General features: G+C 34.8%; 1 protein-coding gene across 2 annotated transcripts in view; it reads right to left on the reverse strand.

The window, feature by feature from the left end:
- UPF2 (UPF2 regulator of nonsense mediated mRNA decay) overlaps nucleotides 1-23,848 on the reverse strand; it is a 108,696-nt gene that overhangs the window by 32,188 nt on the left and 52,660 nt on the right. For both annotated transcript variants that reach the window (XM_032425622.1, XM_032425623.1), the window contains exons 9-15: nucleotides 18,616-18,724; nucleotides 11,994-12,107; nucleotides 9,653-9,769; nucleotides 8,029-8,214; nucleotides 4,520-4,723; nucleotides 3,522-3,797; nucleotides 1,210-1,393 (exon numbers count right to left, since the gene is read on the reverse strand). In XM_032425622.1, the coding sequence (XP_032281513.1) occupies nucleotides 1,210-1,393; nucleotides 3,522-3,797; nucleotides 4,520-4,723; nucleotides 8,029-8,214; nucleotides 9,653-9,769; nucleotides 11,994-12,107; nucleotides 18,616-18,724 (1,190 nt within the window). The remainder of the gene's footprint in view (nucleotides 1-1,209; nucleotides 1,394-3,521; nucleotides 3,798-4,519; nucleotides 4,724-8,028; nucleotides 8,215-9,652; nucleotides 9,770-11,993; nucleotides 12,108-18,615; nucleotides 18,725-23,848) is intronic.

The raw sequence follows: 23,848 nt of genomic DNA on the forward strand, positions 1-23,848 counted from the left end.
AGTAGCACCTTTAAAAATACTGCTCAAATAGATAACAGCAATCATATTCTCCAAAGGAGGATGGACCTTTGGAGAAAGAAATCCTATTAAAATGCTGGATATAATATGTAAAAAAATAGTTTTAGAGGAAAAAAAGTCACAAATACCTTTGCCATGAAAAGTAGTTCTTTAGATATGCGACATAGTAAATTTATGCAGTTAGCATAAATGGTGAAGCTTAAGGATCTCCTAATGACAGACATATGGATACCAAGTGCTGGCAGGAGATAAAACACTAGCTTAACAGCCTAAAAATATGTTACTTTGAAATGACTACAATAAAACATGCTAACATGCTAAGAATTAATTAGCAAGCAAACCAGATTGGTAAGGCTGTACCTCATTCCAGTTATTTCCACTGACAAAGTTAGTCAGCTCCTACTCCCTGGCAGCTGTTCAAGAGCGAACTCTTCTTCCAGAACAGTCTCAGAAGGATGTTGAGAAACTAAACAGACCAACTGTCCTATAGCACGTAGTTCTCACATTTTCTCTGGTCCTTAGAAATAGAGACAACTTTCCCAGGGAATAAGGTCTGAAATAACACAGGGTAGTTCCAAAACTTCTAATAGATACTCTCCCTACAGTGTCTAGCCTGCAGTATCTTAGGAAATAATGCTTGTTGGAAATATATACTGTATATATAAGAGATGCTTTCATCAAAACTGTTTTGTTTTAGCAACCAAAAATTCTACTAATTAAGAGAGGCTGACAGGACAGTGTGTTTTGTTTGTTTGTATTTAAAGATTTTATTTATTTATTTGACAGAGGGAGAGACAGCAAAAGAGGGAACACAAGCAGGGGGAGTGGGAGAGGGAGAAGAAGGCCCCCCGCCAAGCAGGGAGCCCGATGAGGGGCTCGATCCCAGGACCCTGGGATCATGACACGAGCGGAAGGCAGATGCCTAACAACTGAGCCACCCAGGCGCCCCAGGAGGTGTTTTTCCATCACTATCCTTTCCTTCAAGTCTTACATGACTGTTTTCCTCTAAGTCGGGATTATTTAATGAGATCAAGAAGTATGCCACCCAGGTCTTACCTAACACTATTATGTAACACTCAACATTGAAAACAGAAAATATACAAAAGCAAACTCTGATAACAACATAAAGCAAATTCTAGAAACAATCTGGCAAATATCATCTTCATTTTCTCTCTGTAATTAATTGCTTACCTAGTTTTATTAAGAATTCTCGTTCCAAGTCGTGTACCTGCCTGAGGGATTCTTCCAGAGAATTACAGAGTTTGATCTTTGGTCTTAGCAGTTCTAGTGTATCACTGATCATGTAATCTATGTCAATAGGAAATGGATGGTCTTTTGTCCAAACCTCCAAACTTTTCTTCCACCAAACATAACGCTGATAACAAATGAAAAATAAATTTAGCTATAAGAAATAACAAAAATATTTAAAATAATAATCTACATTGTGATGTTACCTAGTTATAATAACTAAGCTAAAACTTAGTTGTATAAAACACCTACCATTTTTATTAATGGTCAACAGTAATAATCCTAATCCAGTTTCTAAGCCATTTGGTGATTTTAATTTTTTTATTACAACTGTCAAAAATCCCTTTTAAAGGCAAGGAAAAATCATAAATAAAATACCAAATAAATTTCCAGGTACTGAAACAAGGCAGAAACCCTACTCCCAAACCCCAAACAGGGTTTAAATATTTATTTTACAAAACAACAAAAGCAACCAGATTCAAAGCCGTAATTTTGATACGTTTTTATTATTTTCTCTATGCTACCTGCTCTGTTTTTTAAACAGGTCAATTAAAGTATCTGAAAATACAATTTTTGAAATACATAAAAATCATTAATCCACAAGCATTTATTGAACAGCTACTGTGTATATGGCACTGTTTAGAGATCTTCCCTCTCTTCTCCTAGCCTGGTTCCTTCATTCTATTTTCTACTTTGTAATTCGCAAGTTTAACTAAAAAGCACAACCCAAGAATTTGCTTATATATAAAAGGGTATTCTTCTGGGTGTTTTCTCCTCTCCAGTTTGTAGGTCTTTGCTACTGAAAGTGTGGACCTCAACTAGGAGCTTGTTAGAAATGCGGACTCTGGGGCCCCCACTCTAGACTAAATGAATCACAATCTGCATTTTAACAATATCTCCAGGTGGTGCATATGTATATTAAAGTTTAGAAGCACTGCTGCAGGTGGTCCTTTCTATCTGACCTTGCCATATTAACTGTACATTCTCTGACCTAGAACACACTGCCCTCATCCCCCAGACTTCACTCACTCCTTACTCCCAATTCCCTAGGTATACCCTGCTACACCTTTCTGCTTGTTAATCAAAATATACTTTTGTCTCTTTCTGCTCCTGGATATTTCTGAGTGGCTTTTTTCTCTCAGTCTGGGATTTCAGAGTGAATGCAAATAAGGATACTCTTCTGAAAGAGAATTTACTTTTGATGCTGATAGTTACAGCTGACATTTTGCAGCAAAACTTTGGTTTTCGATACAGTCTCCAACTTAAGATAGTCCTTATATACAACAGGGAATCTGACTCTCAAATCTGCAAAACTCCCCTCCCCATTTTCTTATCAATTCAGAGAACAAGGGAGTAACAAGTTGTCCTCTATTGCACAGGTACAGTGATAGAACAAAGTTAACAACTGATCTTCCCCCAGAGTATCTGCCCCCACTTAACACCAGCCACTATGTGGATATATTTTTGATACTTCAAAAGTTATAGTTTTAAATTTATTTTCTTCACCAATAAATAAATGAAGAAAACACTAACAAGAGATTATATAGAATAGAATGATCATATAGAATTGAATGGTACTTTCGGTACTTTATTTCAGTAAACCTGGAGAATTCAATAGTGAGCAGTTCAACCTAAACCTAAGTTAACTTTTGCAACACCAACCTTATAAAAGTTGTAGAACCTTCTCCATATTTGGTTCTGAATTTAATTTATTCTAAATCGTAAGTTTACATAATTAACTGAAATTAAAATAGGGAAGTACAACCCAAGAGTTTACCATGAGTGAACAAATATTTTTTCCTGTGTTGAAAATAACATATTTTCCCAAAAACTATAGTTTTTCTAAAAAAAAAAAAAAAAAAGTGAAATCGTTTAGAAACAAGAATTTTAGATGTAAAATCAGAACACAGATGAGTTAAAAATGTTATCAGATGTACAAAAATCACAGGTAATTTAATTCATAAATTACCATACCAAACACCATAATCCATAAATTACTATATCAAATTTATAAACCATACCAAAATAATTCCCAAAATTAACGATCATTGTTAATCATAAAAGTGACAATGCAAGTAGAATGTTTATATAGAATTCATCATATATTTTTAATCTGTAGCATACCCTTGCAGGAAGAAAAAAATCTAATCTAATGATGATGTGATATATGAATGCTACTATGTTTCTTCTCTAATACTTCTGTAACACAAGCAATGCATTAAATGATGCCAAACTGCATATTTGAGTTTACATACCTGAAAGTATACAAGGAAGCAATCAAGTTTTCGTTTACTGGAACCTCTGTCAAAGTACTGGCCACAGGTATCCAAAATAGTGCACACTAGTCTAATTCTGAAAAGGTGCTCAGGAGGATCTAGTGAACTTGGAGAGCCATCTGGGTTAACACCAAATGAAGTAAAAGAATAAAGAGTTCTAAAAATAACAGCTGATTCCACCATTCGATAATTATAAAGTTCCCCTAAGAACTTGGCACTGCTGATACGTCTCTGATTAAATTTAGGTTGATTAACCTAAAGAAAAAAAAACAACAGATTTCCATTAAAGAGTAGTAATGTGTTGAAAAGAGGTAAAATTCTCCCCTGTCATTTGATAATACCCATTACTGAAAGAACACTAAACAGAGAAAAAAAAAATGGGTTCTTTCCTTCTTTTCTAATAAAGTGATCACTTCTGGGTATCCTTTTTCTCTAAGAAATGGCTATCTTTAAAATGTTTTAATAAAAAGAACAAGTTAAATATTAAATTTAGTATTAAGCTATCACTAACTGAGTTGATGACACAGTTAAGATGTAATTCTCCCTATCAGCCCCCCATAACTTATTTTTCTGTAATCCATGATTAAGGAAACGATAAGACAACAGAAAGAGGAAACAGTTTACAGAAATTCTTATCAAAAGATTACCAATTCACCTAATTAAAAGATATATAGATTCCTATAACCTGAGTTCTAGTGCCCCAGAAATAATTAAATCTACTATACTCTTCCAAAATAAGCCTAACTGAACTTGAGAAAAAGAAGCAAAAAAACTTCTCCAGCAACAGCCTGAAGGACGACTAGGAAATCTGAGACAACAGGGTTCTTTAAGAAAACAGTAACTCTGAAGAAACAGTAAACTGACATCATAAGGGAAAAGGAAGGTTTCCAAATTATTATTTTTCAATAATCGGTTTAAAAGCTGTTTAAATTCTCCACAAACTCCAATTTGATAACTTTAAGGAAAGTGCTTATTACCTCCATTCCTAATCGAATATCTTCTAAAACTCCATCCACAACATGGATTCCAACATCTTCTTGGTAGAGGACCAGTCCTGCTAAAAGGTTGGCTACACAATGAATACTATTATATTTCACATTCCAGATGTTTATCATACAACAAATAACATAGTCTTTCACTTCTTGGTCCTGCCAGGGCAACTTTCGCATCTGTCTCAAAACCTACACAGAGAGAATTTTGTTTCAATTACTAAGATAAGTATATAATACTCCAATATACCCAATAATATAGATATTTTGATTTTGCAGTCACAGAACTTTTGAAATGAAAAATACTTTAGGGGCACCTGGGTGGCTCAGACGGTTAAGCGGATGCCTTTGGCTCAGGTTATGATCCCAGGATCCTGGGATCAAGCCCCACATCGGGCTCCCTGCTGAACAGGGAGCCTGCTTCTCCCTCTCACTCTGCCTGCTGCTTCCCCTGCTTGTACACTCTGTCTGTCAAAATAGATAAAATCTTAAAAAAAAAAAGAAAAATACTTCAGAGATCCTCTCCCAGCTTCTTCACTTTAGAGACAGGAAAAGTGAGATATTTCTAACTGTTGGCAAAATTTAGTCACATTTGCCCTACATCTCTTCATGATGCCCCTAAATTTCCTAGAGTTTCCAGATCTTCAATCAGGCTAATAGTATATACTCACAAAATCCAATCACTATAAAGAAGATGTGGTGTATATATATACAATGGAATATTATGCAGCCATCAAAAGGAATGAGATCTTGCCATTTGCAATGACGTGGATGGAACTGGAGGGTGTTATGCTGAGCGAAATAAGTCAATCAGAGAAAGACATGTATCATATGACCTCACTGATATGAGGAATTCTTAATCTCAGGAAACAAACTGAGGGTTGCTGGAGTGGGGGGTGGGGTGGGAGGGACTGGGTGGCTGGGTGATAGACATTAGGGAGGGTATGTGCTATGGTGAGCGCTGTGAATTGTACAAGACTGTTGAATCACAGATCTGTACCTCTGAAACAAATAATGCAATACATGTTAAGAAAAAAAAAAAAGAATGGGCGCCTGGGTGGCTCAGTTGGTTGAGCGACTGCCTTCGGCTCAGGTCATGATCCTGGAGACCCGGGATCGAGTCCCACATTGGGCTCCCTGCTCGGCAGGGAGTCTGCTTCTCCCTCTGACCCACCCCCCTCTCATGCTCTCTCTCTCATTCTCTCTCTCTCAAATAAATAAATAAAATCTTTAAAAAATAAAAAAAAATAAAAAAGAAGATAGTAGGAGGGGAAGAATGAAGGGGGGGAAATCGGAGGGGGAGATGAACCATGAGAGACGATGGACTCTGAAAAACAAGCTGAGGGTTCTAGAGGGGAGGGGGGTGGGGGGATGGGTTAGCCTGGTGATGGGTATTAAAGAGGGCACATTCTGCATGGAGCACTGGGTGTTATGCACAAACAATGAATCATGGAACACTACATCAAAAACTAATGATGTAATGTACGGTGATTAACATAACAATAAAAAGTAAAAAAAATAAAAATAAAAATAAAAACTATTTTTGCAACTGATAAAAAAAATCCAATCACTAAAAACATATACCCAAGGTTTACCAAAAATATTTTCTTTTGCATATCACTAATGTAAATAATCTCAGATACTTTTTATAAATCAAAAATTTCTAGTAAATAAGTAAACCCAAGATCAGTGGGTCAAAAGATAACTTAAGATGGACATCAAGACTAGTATTACACAGCATCCTGCTTCCTCATGTGTAAGGGGGGATAGTAACAGCACTTACTCCACAGTTTGCTGTTAAGGATTAGACAAGTTAAAATATGTGAGGTACACAGGAAACTGACTGGTTCACTGTAAGTACCACATAAAAGTTAGCCAGTGACTGTTTCAAAAACTCTACTGGTACTGAGATGGTGAGCAGAGTCCTACCTATAAGCATGTTCCTTCCATTTTTATTCTGGAAGAAAAAAAAGAAAAGAAAAAAAAGGATACTATTGGCAGATCTCAAAGCACTCTTTTCATCTCTATAGCCACCATCCATCTTTTTTTTTTTTTTTTTAAGATTTTATTTATTTGAGAGAGAGAAAAAGAGAGAAGGCGCAGCAGGGAGGGGCGGAGGGAGAAGGAGAAGCAGACTCCCCGCTGAGCGGGGACCATAATGTGGCATTCGGTCCCAGGACCCTGGGATCATGACCTGAGCCAAAGGCAGACACTTAACGACTGAGCCACCCAGGCACCCTAGCCACCACCCATCTTTCAAGCACTTACTATGTTCTCAAATAAGCTTCAGTGGAAATGTTAATGTCTTAACCACACAGCAACCTATATTTTTTAAACTTTTAGCTAATTCTAAAACTGCTTTCAAACTGCTTGTTGGAAACAACTATTATCTCTGACTCTCTGAAAGCTGAGTCCAATTTCCAAAGTCCCATGATCATTCTTTATCACCCATGTATAATGCACGTATTACTGCACACCTTTTCTCCTCCCCACAGGTTTTCTCTATCCAGCAGGTAATTTGTTTACATTTTTTTTCCTAAAAAGAAAAAAGTTCTACACTGTGTTGTTTCAACTTGCAGAGTTAACCATGAAATGTTCTGTTCAACATTTCCTACTTAAAAAGTGAAGTTTCTAACAAGGTAACTGCAATAATTAAGAAAACAGGTCAGCACTTCTTAACCTTTTCTGGAAACTGACCAAAATTATGAAATTTCAGAGGGCCACGGACCTCCTAAAGCCCACTCAAGGTTAGGATCCCCAGTACTGAAGCAGAATATTTAAAGTCAAATTCATTATAGAACATCAGAGACAAAGTAGTAATTTCAAATATAAACAGCACCAAAATTAAAATTACAAGAGTTACCACTTCAGAGTAAGACTCATAAAAGGAAAACATAAGTCCTATATATTATGTATCATCATATGACTTCCATTTTAGGATGACTTGTATAGAAGCAATCACAATTCAACTTGTAATCTAATCTTAACTCTCCTAAACTTCACTGCTGAAACTTTAACAGCTCTGCTTCAATTTCTCCTATAATGCAAGCTGCTTAAATTTCTTATCCATACTTTGTCAAACACTGAAGCAATCTATAAACAAACTGATCTGGAGAAACTGAAATATGTTCTTGACCAAAACAATTTAGTGCACAGGCTAGAAGCCAAGTGCACTGCTTTTTTTTTTTAAAAGATTTTATTTATTTGACAGAAAGAGACACAGCGAGAGAGGAAACACAAGCAGGAGGAGTGGGAGAGGGAGAAGCAGGCTCCCCGCTGAGCAGGGAGCCCGATGCGGGGCTCGATCCCAGGACCCCGGGATCATGACCTGAGCTGAAGGCAGACGCTTAACGACTGAGCCACCCAGGCGCCCCGCACTGCTCTTAATACTATAATCATTAGGATGAAAAAGAATTAGTTTGGTTGAATATTATATCATCTTAGCACTACTACAAATCTTGAATTGACTATTACTTTATGACTTCAATGAGATTTACCTTCTCAGTGGTAACCTTGGAGAGATCCTTGTACAAAAGTTTCCGGACATATTCCTGGAGAGGAGGACGTTTCTTTTTCACTGTTTTTTCAGCTGGAGGTGGGTTGCAGTAGTAATATGCATTCTCCACCATTGTAACATATCTTGCATCGAGGTGCATTGCTTGTTTCTTTCTCATCATTTGCTCCTAAAATAAAAACGTCTAAGTCAAAATACTTTTATTCTAATGTTTATCCCTAACCAAATTTCTATTCTCAGTGACAGAATTTCAGGATAAAGAACTAGAAAAGGAGGAAGAAAAAAAAAACCCAATCATTAGGTATTCCTAAGAATATACTAGCACACTATTATACCAAAACCATGTTTTTAGAACAAATCAGTCCATGACTGCTTGGTGTTAGACCTTAGGCTCTGACACAGCTCTATAAGCAAGAAAACTAAAAGCAGCCAAGGTTTATAACTTGTCCACAGCCCCTGAGCATCAACTCAAGAGGCGGTGATTCAAAACGGATCTAGTCAACCAGTGATAAAAGCTAGCTGCTTTTGCTATAAGAGGGGAAAAGATCTACTGAGCCAATCCAATATTCATCCATACCACCATGACTAGTAAATGTTTTCCCTAGCAAAAAGAGAGGATCCAAATACTGTAAATAAATACAAGACATTAAAAGCTAGCTCTATTACATTTTTATACACATGGTCTCATTTAACCGTAAGAGCCTGAGCCAAAGAGCAAGAAGAGCTTTTTCCTTGTTACGATAAAAATTTGAACTTGGAATGACTTTTGTTAGTGTGATATAAGCCTAGAGAGAATTTGGAAATCAATTCCATTTGACAGCCTCCACATTAATACTTTTGTTTATTAGAAATAAATTCTCATGTTTCTTCATATTAAGTATTATTGGCAGAGAATATTCAGGCTCACAACTGGATTCTAAAAAAAAATAAGTTATCTAAAGAAAATGATACAATCAAGACTTCTGTAACAGTAACACTGATGTAATGACAGTATATGCCCAGGGATTCCTAAATCTGAGCTCTCTTTAACACTAACGCCAATATTCACTCTGCCACCACACTTCCCACCCTCCCAAGGCTGCAAGGGAATGCATGGATATTATCAATAAGCATAATAACTTAATTGCTTAATAAACTTGATGGCCATTTCAGCATCCTAAGTAGCTTAAGAAAGAGCTTCTACCCCAAGTTAACTTTTCAAGCTTACAGTTTTTAATTTTTAAATTAAATTTTATATTTTTAAGCTTGTATTTTATATGCTTAAGACACTTTAACAATGGCTTCTTTGAACATTCAAGAACATCCGTAAAAAACGGCTCTAACATAACAGTATTAACAGTACTTGCTCATTTGCATCATTTATCAAAAGGTATTTGGGGTTGAACTTAATCCTCCTTTACAATACAGTGAACTCACTGGAAGCCAAGTGAGAAAAATTCCTACAACTCTCCTGGAATGGCCACAGCACATAAATATGGGAGGTTCTACTTTAGGCAGAAATGCTTCTATTTATATAGCAGAGCAAGATCATAGGCACTGGTCAATATTTCTAACCCCTGAAGTAAATCAAGAACCTCAAGCTCTTGGTAGGATCCTCAAGCCCTTACCAAAAGTACACTGGTCCTCAGGTGTGATTCTGGTGATCTGAAAAGAAACCTTCCACATGTTTCTAGTAGAGTACATGCCATTTCAATATGGTGATGGGAAAAGTCTGACAGAAGCATCTGCAATAATAATGATGATGAGAAAACACAAAGACAACACTTCAATCCTATTAAAGAAAGAAAATACAGATCTAATGTGTGTAACAACTTTAAAAATGTTATGTGTGAAAAACAAAAGTTAGTCTACTTTGGCTTAACAAGCTTCATTGCTGAGTATCTTGTGTTCAGCCACAAAAATTTTATATAAAATCGTCAATATACTTAATGCCTTTTCTTTAAGATAAATACATGAAAACTAGTATTACAGCCCTTTCTATATAATGACTATTAGATGCTATGTATTTAAACATCTATGAAATACACAGCTAACATTTTCTAAATCTTTTTTTTTTGTTTTGGTTTTATGACATTTACTTGTAAAATTCTGACCACAACAGGCTCACTGTATGAACAAACATAACATACTGCCATAGCATTTCAGTATTTATCCTCCCAATTTTTCTCTATGCACATTTTCTAAACCAAAACAGATTCAAACATATCACATTATTTAATAACTTGGTATTTTTTCAGCTAATATGACTATTTTGCTGTGTCCTTATTTATCCTTCTATGGCATGATTTAAAAGGGGCATATTACTGTATAATATGAACTACACTAAAACTTAAGTGATTCTTATTTATTGGATATTAAAATTTTTTACGTTTCTTGCTACTTAAAACAACTGTGGGACAAACATCCTTGTAGATAAATTTGTGCAAATTTATTTCCTTAAAACACACACACAGAAATGGAATTTCTAGGTCAAAGAAATGTATATCCTTCCTGTGTGTTTGTAATAATTACTATAAAAAAAAATATACTAACATTTAAATTGTTCCATGGTATGATTCCCTTCAAATACAGCATTGAGAAATCTTACATAATCACTCTTAAAATGCTGTCTAGAGTTTCCCTAAATGTATTCTGTTGTCTTCTGAGATGCTCCAAGTAGGTTTAGGAAACTTAACCCCTTGAATATCAATAATGACTATTAATATTTTAAACACTCTTAAGAAATCAAGCAGTAAAGAAACTTGATAAATTTGTTTAACTCGGGGTTTTCCAAATGTACTTGAATCCATGAGACCCACTTTGTGTAATATACCTAATATACTAAGGAAATCAATTTGATATAAAATTTGTCATTGTTAGTCATGATCAATTCCAAATGTAGAATTATTCCATCTCTGCTGCATCAGCTTTCCCACATATAATTACTTACTAATTTCTAGCTTAATTCCATTGTGGACAAAAAACACTCTGAATAATTTCAGTCTTTTCTAATTTGCTGTGATTTTTTTGTTGTTGTTAATTATGGTAAATGATCCATGTGCATCTGAAGAGATTTTAAGTTCTGATGCTATTGGGTATAGTGTCAATCAGATCCAGGTTGTTAACTGTATTGTTCAATTCTGTATATATATACTAATTTCGTCTGCCTCTTCTTTCAGTTAGTGAAAGGTGTTTCAAAGTCCCTCACTATGACTGTGGATTTCTTTCCTTGTTGATTCTTGTTTTATATATTTTGAAGGTCCCTTAACTGGATTCATACCAATTCAGAAAGGTAATGGGTAATAGTTTCCTGCTAAAATTAGCTCTTCATCATTATGAATTGTCCTTCTTTATTTATAATAAATGCTTTGTACCTTGTTTGATGATAATGAAAATAGGTGAATTTTTTTTTTTTTAAAGATTTATTTATTTCAAAGAGAGACAGATGAGCATGAGTAGGAGGGGCAGAGGGAAAGGGAGAAAGAATGTCAAACAGACTCTCTACTAAGCACGGAGCCCGACGCAGGGCTCGATCCCATGACCCCGAGATCACCACCTGAGGTGAAACCAAGAGCTGGACGCTCAACCGACTGCACCACACAGATGCCCGAAACCAGGTAACTTTTAGTCAGTGCTTCCATGGTATATTCCCCCCATCTTTTTATATTGGCCTTTCTGGTCTTCATATTTATCTTTCTTGTAGGCAGCCTACAGTGTTGTTTTAATCAAGTCTTATATTCTTCAGGCTTTTACTTCATGTATTTTGTCCTTTTACATGTAATTACTGTGATAGCTGCATTTCTATCTACCATACTATTATTTGTTTTCAACTCTGCTTATCTGTTTAACGTTCTGTTTTACTCCTTTCTTGTCCTTCGGATTAAACAAATATTCCTTATTTCAATTTTTCCAGCATTTATAACTAAAACTTTGTCTATTAAAAACAACTCAAAATAATGCAGCACTAACCTTTAAACAATGTAATGTATCATTTTTTGTGAACATCTTAAATTTAGTTAATTCTCCAATAAAACGAACAGTTTTGTTCTTTGTTTCAATATTGATCTGGTCCTTTTTTCGTACCTACAAAATCAGAGAAAAGAGACATTAGCTAGAGAATTAACATTTTGAAATCTATGTGATAAGAAATGTAATTTTAGTAAGATTGCATTTGGGTAAATTTCTTGCTATTCAAATTACTTTAAGTTAAGGTAAAATAAGCTCTGTGGAACACGAGTGCCGGGATATGATTTGCCAATAGTTCCATGGTCAAATAATTTGGGGAAACGATGCACTTTATTGGGCTTAAATTGGTTCTCAAATAAAGAAGCCTGTTTAACCTAATTTAATTCAATTTATCTCAAATTTATTTAGCAACATAAACCTCCTTTTGAGATGCTAGCAACCACTAGTTAATATCCCAGTAAATTAATATTTTAAGGAACACATTTTAGGAAATGCTGCTTTAAAAATAATAAGTACCAAGAGCTCACTTAAGCAAAAATATTATCAAGGCTTAGTATACTACACTTATGAACTACAGTATGCATTTTCTATCATAAACTCATTACAGTGGAATTTCTGATATAATCACTATTCTTTTTTATTGTAAATACAAGCCCTCTAACTTAGGCATACATTTCAAGAAATATTCAGTACAACAAAATCCTATTCCAATAGTACAATGCAAACATATGTCAAGATAAATGTAAATGGATTACATTTTCATGACAAAAAAACCAACAGTCTAGAAACCTTTTATGTGAACAACAGTGACAATAACATGGTGGTGCCTTGAACTAGTTTAATGTACTTTTTCAGAATACTCTCTTTTATTCAGTTGTTCAATATGGTGGTGCCTTGAACCAGTTTAGTGTTTTCTACTTTTCCAGATTACTATCCTATCTTATTTGTTCCACATAACAACATTCTGAGAAAGAAACAATAGCTGTTATAATCTGATTTAATAATTTAAACAACAAAACAACACAAAGCTCTTAAATGACTTGATGAAAGATCAGTACTAAAATCCCAGTCTCTTAACTATTACTTGAGAATTCCACTACCTTAGTATACGCTGGGTTTTAAAACAAGGCCTAAACTCACCAGCAGCTAGACAATTAATGAGTCATTTATATAAATACTAAACTTCTACGTACTCAAGGAGCTAACACTTAGATTGAATTTATCATCTTCATTTTTAAGGACCTACTTTCTACAGTATACAGAGATAGGTGTTAAGATTTTTTAGCTCTTCAGGGATAATTTTTAAACAAAACTATGTTTACTCATTTAAAGCATCAGAGCAAACTAGAAGCTCACTATTAGCATTTATTAAAGCATCAATTAAACTGCATCAATTAAAAATAAAATCATAAAATTCAACTCATAGACTTTAACCTTGACTGTTTCAGCAATTCAGAAAAGAGCACAGCTTTCATAAAGATCCTTTCAAAATAAATGTTTGTTAAGTAATGCATATGAAAAGCTCCTCATACTGATTTATCTTTTTTATGAACTCCTAGGATACATTAAGAGTATGGACTCTAGACCAGACTTGCTGGGTTTAAATCCCAGCTCTATCACTTACTAGCTGTTCCTTAAACTCCGTGCCTCAATCTCCTCATCTTTAAAATGGTACTAATAAAAGTAACCTACCTCATAAAGTTGTTGTCTTAAGTCAACTGATACATGTAAAGTACACACAATAGTGCCTGGCACCAGGAAGAGTTCAATAAATATTAGCTATTATTAATTTTATCCATCTTTGTATATTTGTATCACTAATACGTGGACACTAAATAATGCTTATGGAGTGAACAAAGAAATGAAAACACTTAATGTTTATAGATGTATCGCAGGGACAAAAAAGAGCAAATGATCTATAGTTAAAAATCTGAGCCCTTGCAGTCATTCTGTGCCATTTTGGGGGTATATTATCTTGGATAATTCATATAAATTCTCTGAACTGTTGGTTCACTTGGTAAAATAAAGATAAAAATAAGGATGGTGATGATGATGGAGGTGGTGGTAGTAACAACAGCTACACTTCACTTGATTTCTAAGCAACTAGTGTACAGAACAAAAGATTATATCCCCTTTAAAAAGATGTTTAAGAGGTGTTTTAAATGACGGCAGAATGCTTCTCAGTGAGAAATAAAGAATGGAAAATTATACATATACTATAAATTCATCCCCCCCCAAAAAAGCTACAGAGGGGAAAAAAGGTAAAGAAAATATACTAAAAGATTAATAGGTTTGCTTTAAAGTGATGAAATTATGGGGCATCCCCTCTTCTTTCTAAATTATGTATTTTATATTTTCTTAATAACCCACACTGAGCATGTGTTTCTTCTACAGCTGAAGAAACATGGAAGCAAAAAAATGTATAAGGAAATAATTAAAAAATAATATAATGAACCTGAGTCTTTAGAGGGAATAGGGCTGAGAAGTGTACAAACATGTCTTTAAAAATCTCTTTGGGTGATTCTGCATGTACAAGCTCTTAGTAACTGCTGTGGAACATTATACAATTTTAGGTATTACTGAGCATTATAACTTCCAAAACATGTAACATAGTGTATCATCTACAATTATTCTTATATATTATTGAAGGTAATGAGGTACAATCTAATTAACATGACAAAATTACAGAATTTTTTAATGAATTATGAAAAATCAATTATCTCACTCCCTCATTTTCAGATGAAAAAAATGAAGGCTTTTTAAAAGGCTGTAACTTAAAAAAAAGACTGACTTATTCTGACCCTTTATCATTTTCCAGTCTCATTTGTTGACTCCTTATGATCAAAAGGTATGTCAAAACACTTCTGCAGAAGCAAATGAATTAATGTAAAATTTTCTATATATTTCTAGTTCAATGTCTATTATAGAATTTTACTTACATAATCAATCTTCGTTAGCAAAAATGTTGCTTACAACTCATTTATTAATGACAGCTAAAATTGAGATCAACTAAATAGCTAAATTCATAAGCATTAATAAAAACTCTTCAGATACATCAACATATAAAAAGTAAGGATTTCTGAGGCCTATCTAGGAAGACCCTCCTCCCCAAACTGGTCCTTCTATAACTTCACCCAAATAGACATTATACATCGTCCTCTATAATTTGCTCATTTTGTTCTACATAAACTTTATTCATTTAATCATTCTAATTTTTTGGAAAATCTACTCTATGCTAGACACTAAGAAGGCACTGAGTCTATAAACAAGTAAATTTGCCTGCAAAGTTTATTTTATGCTGTGGACCACTGATCTCCAGGGTAGGGTGGGTAAGACTCTTGATCTACTAGAGTGTTGGAAAAAAGTCTTAGAACTTCTATTTATGTTTTTGATCTCATACTTTTCAATTTACTTTTATTTTATAAATTTACAGAAAATATTTCATATAATTGCAAATACATACAATTTACATATAAGTATGCCAAACTGGGATATGTGGTCAATTTATTTTACCACTAGAGAGATTTGATTTAAAAAGCTGAAAGACCACTAATTTTAAAAATGTTAGTCAGTCTGATATATTTAAATAAAAGCTGTCCCTTCACTGTTAAATAAGTAGGCTCTGTTGAAAAATTGGGGCATGGAAAATTAGAAAGGAAAAAATATTTCTTATTGCCCCACTATTCAAAGACAGCCACTGCTAACATATTAATATGTAATTCTTTTCTGTTCTTTACATTCCAAGCATTTTAACATAACTGTAAATTTATTGTGTGTAAGATTTTACAGCTTGCTTTTTTTTTTTTCCACCAAAAGAAGCACTTTCTATATGTTATGAAAATTTTTTGGTAAATATCACTTTCAATGGCTCTATATCATTTCAGCATTGTGACTATATGACCATTTTCTTAATTCACTGTTGGGCTTTTAGCTTATTTTCCATTTTTGCCCCACAATTTAGGATGTGAATAAAGCTTTTTTGGGTATACAGGATTACTTACTTAGGACAGATTCTCAAAGTTGTCCAACGTATAAATGCCTCTAAGAATCTTGAAACATATTACCAAATTCATTCTCCAAATTCTGACCTCAAGTGCAGATGGTTTCTCATTTCTATTATCTTTACTAATCTGTTGGTCAAATTAGCAGCTCTGTTGTTTTAACTAGAATTTCTGTGACTACTATATGAGATTTCATATAGTTTTGTTAACCAGTTTAATTTCTCAGGCGAGGTTCTTAGCAGAAGGTAAGTATGATTGTAACAATATGTTGGAATTAGAAGACAGAGACAGGGAAGCCTGAGTAAAACGCTATTCTCATAATTCAAGCTATGAAGAGGAGATGCTAGATTTAAAGAAGTGTTTTAGAAGACAGTACCAACAGAATTTGGTGAATGCTGGCTCCTGAATGTCTGCAGAGCAAAAGCAGAAGTATTTCTCTTAGGGACTAGAGAAAAAATATTGCAAATTTACAGAGAGAATAAAGGTTGATATGAGGAAGTGAAGGACAAAGATGTTTTTTGAGAAGTCATGAGTTTATTTTATTGGACATATTTAGCTAGAACTACATGAGAACTTTCTAAGCACCAAGAGAGAGGTTTTGGCAAGAGACATGTAATTGAGGTTGCTGAGAAAAGTCAACTAAAGCCCAGGTAAAGTATGTTCTGTCAAAAAGGAGGGTGAAGAAGAAAATATGGGGAACGCAAAGATACAGACTCAGCTGGAAAAAAGTAAAAGATATTTTACTATTGATAAAAGATATTGAGAATAGCAGTCATAAGTAAGAACCAGGAGAGAGTGGCGGGAGAGAAGGGATAATTATTATTATAATAATATCTATGTCTGAGCACTGTGTGATGAACTTTATATCCATTATCTAGTTTAATACATAAGAACAATCCCATTTGAAAAGATACCAGTATTATCCCCACTTAAGTAACTCGACCAGAGTTAACAATGCTAGCAAGTGGGAGGAGACAGAATGACAGAAAAAAGCAGAAGAGTCCAGCAGTTTAGAATCTGCAGGGACATCAACCAACATAAAGCAATTAAGAGGATACTACTGGTGGTTTCTGCCAGGGTGCTGTGATGGTAAAACAAAGGGTAAATGTCAGAAGCAGAAGAGACAAGTATGCTCTAAAAAAACTCGAACAAGAAGCAAATGAAAGAGGATGGGGGGTGAGGCTGAAAGACATTTTCTTGTTGCTATTATTTTATTTTCACTTAAGGATGGGAAAGTGTTGAGCATATATACAGACAAAAAACAAGTCACTGGCAAAGTCTGCAGATGTCGGGATGGGGAAAGATAGATCATGGAGGAGGCCAAAGTGATCAATGACTTCAAGTATCCTTTCTTCTCTCCCCTGAAGGCAGTGGTTCCCACAGTATTCTCCTAGAATTCTGCTAAGTCTTTGAGTTGTAATGAAGCACTACATCAGGAACAAAACTGCCAATTCCCTCAACTCCCACCCCAGTTATCAAATGTGGGAGGCGAAAGATACATGAATAGAATACTCTTAATCTTAAATTTCTCACCAAAAGCACTAATGATGCTTGGTCCAGCAACCTGTGTGCTGTTTTTGGATCTGGTTGAGGGGTATATGCATAACTCATATAATAGAGTCATACTGTCTGCCAGGAAACGTTTCTTGTTTTGCATGATGGGATTAAATAAATCAATGAGAATATCATGACTCTTGGTGCATCAACCCCTGAACTGGCAGCATTTATCAAAGTATGTTCTTTGAGTGACTATATATTTGACCCATCCCAGGTTCAAAGTGCACATTACCCTATTAAAGCTTTGGGAATTCTTAAAAGAGAACAAAAACAAAACCATTTAACTCTCTTGATCTCAGTGTTTCCAAACTGCTTTTAAAACACAGAAAACATGTCTTTTCAGTCCACCAATATTCACTTTCAGTCACTTTTAAGGAATCATTTTACTCCTTTCAAGGCTGTATTTATATCACCTGCACAAGGTGATGGGTAGGTAGTATGGATTTGAAGAACCACTAACAGGCAATTTGTTAAGACTCCTAGGACTGGAAAGGGAGAGAAGCTGTCTGGAAACCGGTCCCTGGTACTTACCAGGGTACTCTTTAAGAACTTACCGCTATACAAGGTAAAGATTGTTAAGGCAAGAATCAGTAAAAACATGGGCTATGACAGCATTCACTGATCAGATCAATTATGCAACCTCGTGTGCCCCATACATTTGGACTCCCGACACCCCAACAGGCATCTTCCAGGCACTGTGCCCTGACTCGCATGGCCAATCCTATGTTTCTTCTGAGAACACCAATGAGACCTGCTGGCTCTCTTGACCTTGGAGAATGGTTTTTACTTTACAAAAGCAAAAAGTGCAGTACCTGTAGGAAACAAGGTAGCAGCAACAGCTCATCTCCAAATTGGAATATATCACTTACCAATTTCAAGCTTTGTTGAGAAAATTTACATTTTAACAACTCAGAAGTCCATACATTCTGAACTGTTATACCACTATCAAATTTCAAAAATATGCTTATCAATACAATAATCATATTCTTAAAGAATCCTCACTCAACTTGTAAGTATATAAATGTGTGTGTGTACATATATAACAAAATAAATGCTTAAATACATACATGAAATCTGAAATCCCCCCTCAGCATGGAACAAAGATCCTCTGCTACATCAGACATGCAGGGATGCAATGTAGCAACCAATCTTGCATAAAATGGTAGCAAATCCAACCTGCAAAAGTTATATGTGATATATGTAAAAGGAAAGACATACCAGCAGCAATTCATCTTAAAATTTAAACTTTCTCAGATATATTCACACATTAAATGATAAAAACTAGTAATCGTACAGACGTGCCTATTTATTGCCATCATAATGAAGCATATGGAAATTCAACCTGCTTTGTGAAAGCTTATTAATAATCTGGTATTTTCTATTCAGTGCATTTACTGCACATTTGTAATTTCACTGAGTATACAATTTTGATAACATATGAAATACCAAGCGCAGAAAGCACTAAGTTTTGACATGGCCTGAATTTTTAATCACATAATTACTAAGTAAACAAACTTAATGGTAACTTAAATAGTGCAAAACAGAATCCTTTTAAACTATTTCCTTCATTTATCCACGGATCAGTTATTTGGGAACTTTAATGTCTAAAGTGAAAGGGTAACTGATAACCAAGAAGGCATCTAAGAAGTCAAAATATTATCACAAACCCACACACTTCTACATCTTATTCATTACAGAACCTACTCAGATTCGCCCACAGTGCCTATCCTCTCTTACTCTAGACAATAACTGGCAAATACGTGGTTATTCATGCTGCCACCCCCTTTCATTATCAGAGCACTTTCTCATCAAACCTGAATGCAGCTCCAGAATCCTGCTTAACCCAGCACTCCAGGCAGCCACTACTAATCAGAATGAATACACAAGCTAAAATTTACTTTCCATTCCTGCCACAGCCATTATTTTATAAAATTCGATTACTCAATGATGCAACACTCAGCAGACGCTGTAGGTAAGCAGCAGTGAGGAATTAACAAAAGCAGCTGCGATAACAGTACCAAGTTATAGGGAGCTAACAGTGAGAAAGGAAGTTAAAAACTATAAAAATTCAACACAAGAGCTCAAAAAACTACACAGTCTACAGCCATTGAGAACAGAAACACACAATCCTACAGGATATCCCTATAGTTATCCCTGAATACAGCACTACAGAATAATACATGAAAATGGTTTCACCATCAGAGAAAAAAAGTATGCACACCATGCAAGGTTTAGGATTAGATCTAGAAACTCCCAGCATGGACAGATTAAGGCTCAGCTGGAAGAAGAAACACAGCAAAGAAAGGAAGAATGGAGGTAAATTTGGAAGGTGGAGAGAAGTACTCAAATTCATACCTAAGAGCCTGAAAACCTTTGCACTCCTCTTTGACCATTATAATTTCTTTTAAAAATTATCATTTAGTTCTTATTAACTTGCCAGACTCTGTCCTAGGCACCTAATAATATACTTTACTGAACTTGTTGATCCTAATTACCATCCTATAAGGTGGATATTTTAATCACCATTTCAGAAATAATGGAACAGATGCTGAGAGAAGTCAGGAAAATAGTGGCTTTGTAGTAGTGACTCAGTAAGTTTTATTAAAGGCATCACATCTTTCTTTACTGAAACAATGAAAAAGCTCAAACAAATTATGTAAAGATCTAAATCAAGACATTTAATGTTAAATGTTATTTTATATGTTCCTTTAAATTATTTAAAAAGTTTTATCAACTGAAGGTTAAGCTCCTGTCATACAGAAAATGTGCACATATGGGGTACATTACTCCTTGATATTACAAAAATGAAGTGTTTCTGTGAGATACTCTCAAAAATACATTGTAATTTCTTCATGTCTATTAGTGTCAAAAAAAAAGCCTACGACAAATAAACCTTTAATTTTCTTGCATAACAGATGGATTCACACTAATAGCAAACTTACTTTCTAAATTTTTAAACTTTGGTTGGAATACTGTATTTTAATATATTACAATTGTAATACATTTTAGTTAGAATATATTATTAGGGGGGCGCCTGGGTGGCTCAGTTGGTTAAGCAACTGCCTTCGGCTCAGGTCATGATCCTGGAGTCCCGGGATCGAGCCCCACATCGGGCTCCTGGCTCGGCAGGAAGCCTGCTTCTCCCTTTCCCACTCCCCCTGCTTGTGTTCCCTCTCTCGCTGTCTCTCTCTCTGTCAAATAAAAAAATAAAATAAAAAATAAAAAAATAAAAAAAGAATATATTATTAGGTTTTTCGTTTGTTTTTCAAACCCACTTTAGCAACAAATACTTTTTCCTGTTTCAGTTCATAACCAATTGCCAAATACAAATAAACTACTTTAAACCTACGCCTAGGTTCTACCACCCCCGACTGCCACAATTTCAGATCAGAAAAATGAAGAATACACTGAATGAATACAAGAGCTGAGGTCATAGGACAACAAAGAGGAATGTGTTAGGAGTTAGGAGGCTCAGGTTCTAACTCTCTCAAATAGTACTTCTGTAACCTCTAGTCTCAGCTGCCCTGGCTAACCCTCCCATGGCTGGGAAGCTCACCTCAGAGTCTCCGCACTGGCTTTTTTTTCAGCTGAAAGATGCTTTTCTTTTCCCCAAGTATCTACACTTACTCCCTCACAAAGGCCAAGTCTTACTTCCAATTGACACCTCCTCAGTTAGACTTCTTCCAAATACTCCCCTGAAACCACAAATCCACCCAGCCCCACACCCCTAATCCTCTACCGTGCATATTTAAAGTAGCATTTATCACCTTCTAACATATTATATAATCTACTTACTTGTTTTGTTTATTACCTTGTCACCCTTCCCCACTAGAATGTAAGCTCCATGGGAAACAGTTTACTAGTACTCAACACAGTGCCAACAACATAGTAGGTGCTCAGTAAACATTTGTTAGATAAATAAATGTTACTGGTATCCCATAACTAGGTTTATTTATTAATTATTTTCCTTTTTGAAGCAGGCTCCATGCCCAGTGCAGAGACCAATGTGGGGCTCGAACTCACAACTCTGAGATCGAGACCTCAGCCGAGACCAAGAGTTGGATGCTTATAACCAACTGAGCCACCCAGGTGCCCCTAGGTTTATTGTTAGCTTTTAGTCAAAAATATTCTTCACCACTCCAAGGAAGTACCATCTGATTTTTATAAAAATAATATTAAACTTCAAGTTTTACATTTTATCAAAGCTAGCTTATCAAATATTTTTATGCAATTAAAAGGATAATAATATAATCTCTTATTTTATATATGTTTCCTATTTAAAATATCTTTTTAATCCTAAGATCAATTCTCTGATCCTGCTGGATTTTTATTTAATATACTATTAAATGTGATTTGTTAGTTTTTTACTTAGAATTTTTGTATGGACATTCAAAAGTGAGACTGGTCAATCCTTCAAACTTCCTTGCTCTTTCTTTACTAGACTCTGCCTATTCATAGTATGAAATGGCAAGTTTGTTTTTCTATGCTCTGGAACAAACCAGACAGCAGAAAAATCACTTGTTCCATAAAAGATTGAAAGAACTCAATAAAGCTATCTAGTCTTACTCTATTTAAGATGAAATTAACTGATAACTTCAGTGGTCTACTTTATCTTGAAATAATTTGGAAATGTATAATTTTCCCCAGAAAATTGAGTTTCACTGAGATTTTTCAAGTGTTTTAAAAAATATTTCTAGCATATCATCTGGCTCATTTCTTAAACTTTTTTTTTTTTTTGAGAGAGAGAGCACATGAGAAGAGGGAGGGTCAGAGGGAGAAGCAGACTCCCTGCCGAGCAGGGAGCCCAATGCGGGACTCGATCCAGGGACTCCAGGATCATGACCTGAGCAGAAGGCAGTCGCTCAACCAACTGAGCCACCCAGGCACCATTCATTTCTTAAACTTTTAAATGTTCTTTTTCTTTATATTTTCTAAATGCTTCCCTATTGGATTTTAAGAACCAGCTCTTGAGTTTTTAAAATTAATTTTAGTTTTGGTTGTCTTTCTCAATGTATTTTTCAACACAATGAGATTATACCCACTTAGCATCAAAAATTTTAACCTAACTGTATCATTTCCTTTTTCTTCTTTTCTTGGACAAGTCACTTATACTTTATTTCATTTTTTTTCTTCTTCTACAAAATCAGCTCAATCTATATCAAAGCTTTTCCCCAGTCCCAAAAGAAAGGTAGAAATAGCTAACCTTTTTAAAGGAAAGCAGTCTGTGCTATCCATTCAGGCTGCTATCGGTGAACTAACAAACAGTAAGTGCTTTCAGCTTCCAAAGGGATTTTAAAAAATAGTTTCAGGATTCCCTGGAAGATCTTAACTCTTTTATGCCTTTCCAGATAGTTAGTAATCCTGGTTTTTGTTCTGTGGGAATTGGCCATGTGAAAGTAAAATTAGAAATTCTGTTTTCCCAGAATCCTCTACTCCTAAAAAGGTCACCAAATCCTTCTCAAACTAACACTTTTCTAAAATTCCCCTTTTTCCATTATACCTTTCACAATTAAAAGGATAGCTGATAGTAAATGCCACCCTGCCCTATTTAAATCTTCAAGCTCTGTGACTGTTCATTCATTACTTCGCAAAATAAAGTCCCATATGTTGGAAATAAGGTAATAAATTATATATTTCTTCAATGTTAGTCCTGCTTCAGTATGCTTTTCTGTCTTTTCTACCCTTCTATACAATGCAAGGCTACAAGGTAATGGAGTACTAAATGCTATGCGAATCACACTGAAGGTATTAACCACAAAATAAAACATTTTAATGAAACTAAAGAGCAAATTTCTGTACTAAAATTTAAGCTAGATATGTATTTTTAGACTTTTCTGAAAGTCAACTAGAAAATAAACTTAGATCCTCTCCCTTTGAAAACTGAATTTTTGTCCTCGAGAGTGATGATTATTTTTACTAACAGTTAATGAGTGAACCATTTAAAAAAGAATGATTTTTTCTTAAACAATAAAACCTTGCTTACATTTTCAAGGTCTCTTAAATTACACATTTAAGTATCTTACTAGCAGTTAATGATCATCAAGTTAGTAAACATCTAGTCATAAACCACAAGTAATAAGAATGCAGAAACACACATTTTGTTACTGAGGGGGAAGAAAAGAAATTCTTAAAGGTTTTTATCTCGTAATCAATCAGCTTTCTAAAAGAAACGTCCAGCTTTTTTTTCTCTTTAAAATCTAAAGAATTTAATTGTTGGAAGTTACTAATTTTATCTTGTTCAAAAATGCCTAGAAAAAGAAGGAATGTGAAAGAATACTGCTACTGTTCAATTAAAAGAAT

The sequence above is a fragment of the Phoca vitulina genome, unplaced genomic scaffold (assembly GCF_004348235.1).
Source record: "Phoca vitulina isolate PV1807 unplaced genomic scaffold, GSC_HSeal_1.0 scaffold33, whole genome shotgun sequence".
Lineage (NCBI taxonomy): Eukaryota > Metazoa > Chordata > Mammalia > Carnivora > Phocidae > Phoca > Phoca vitulina.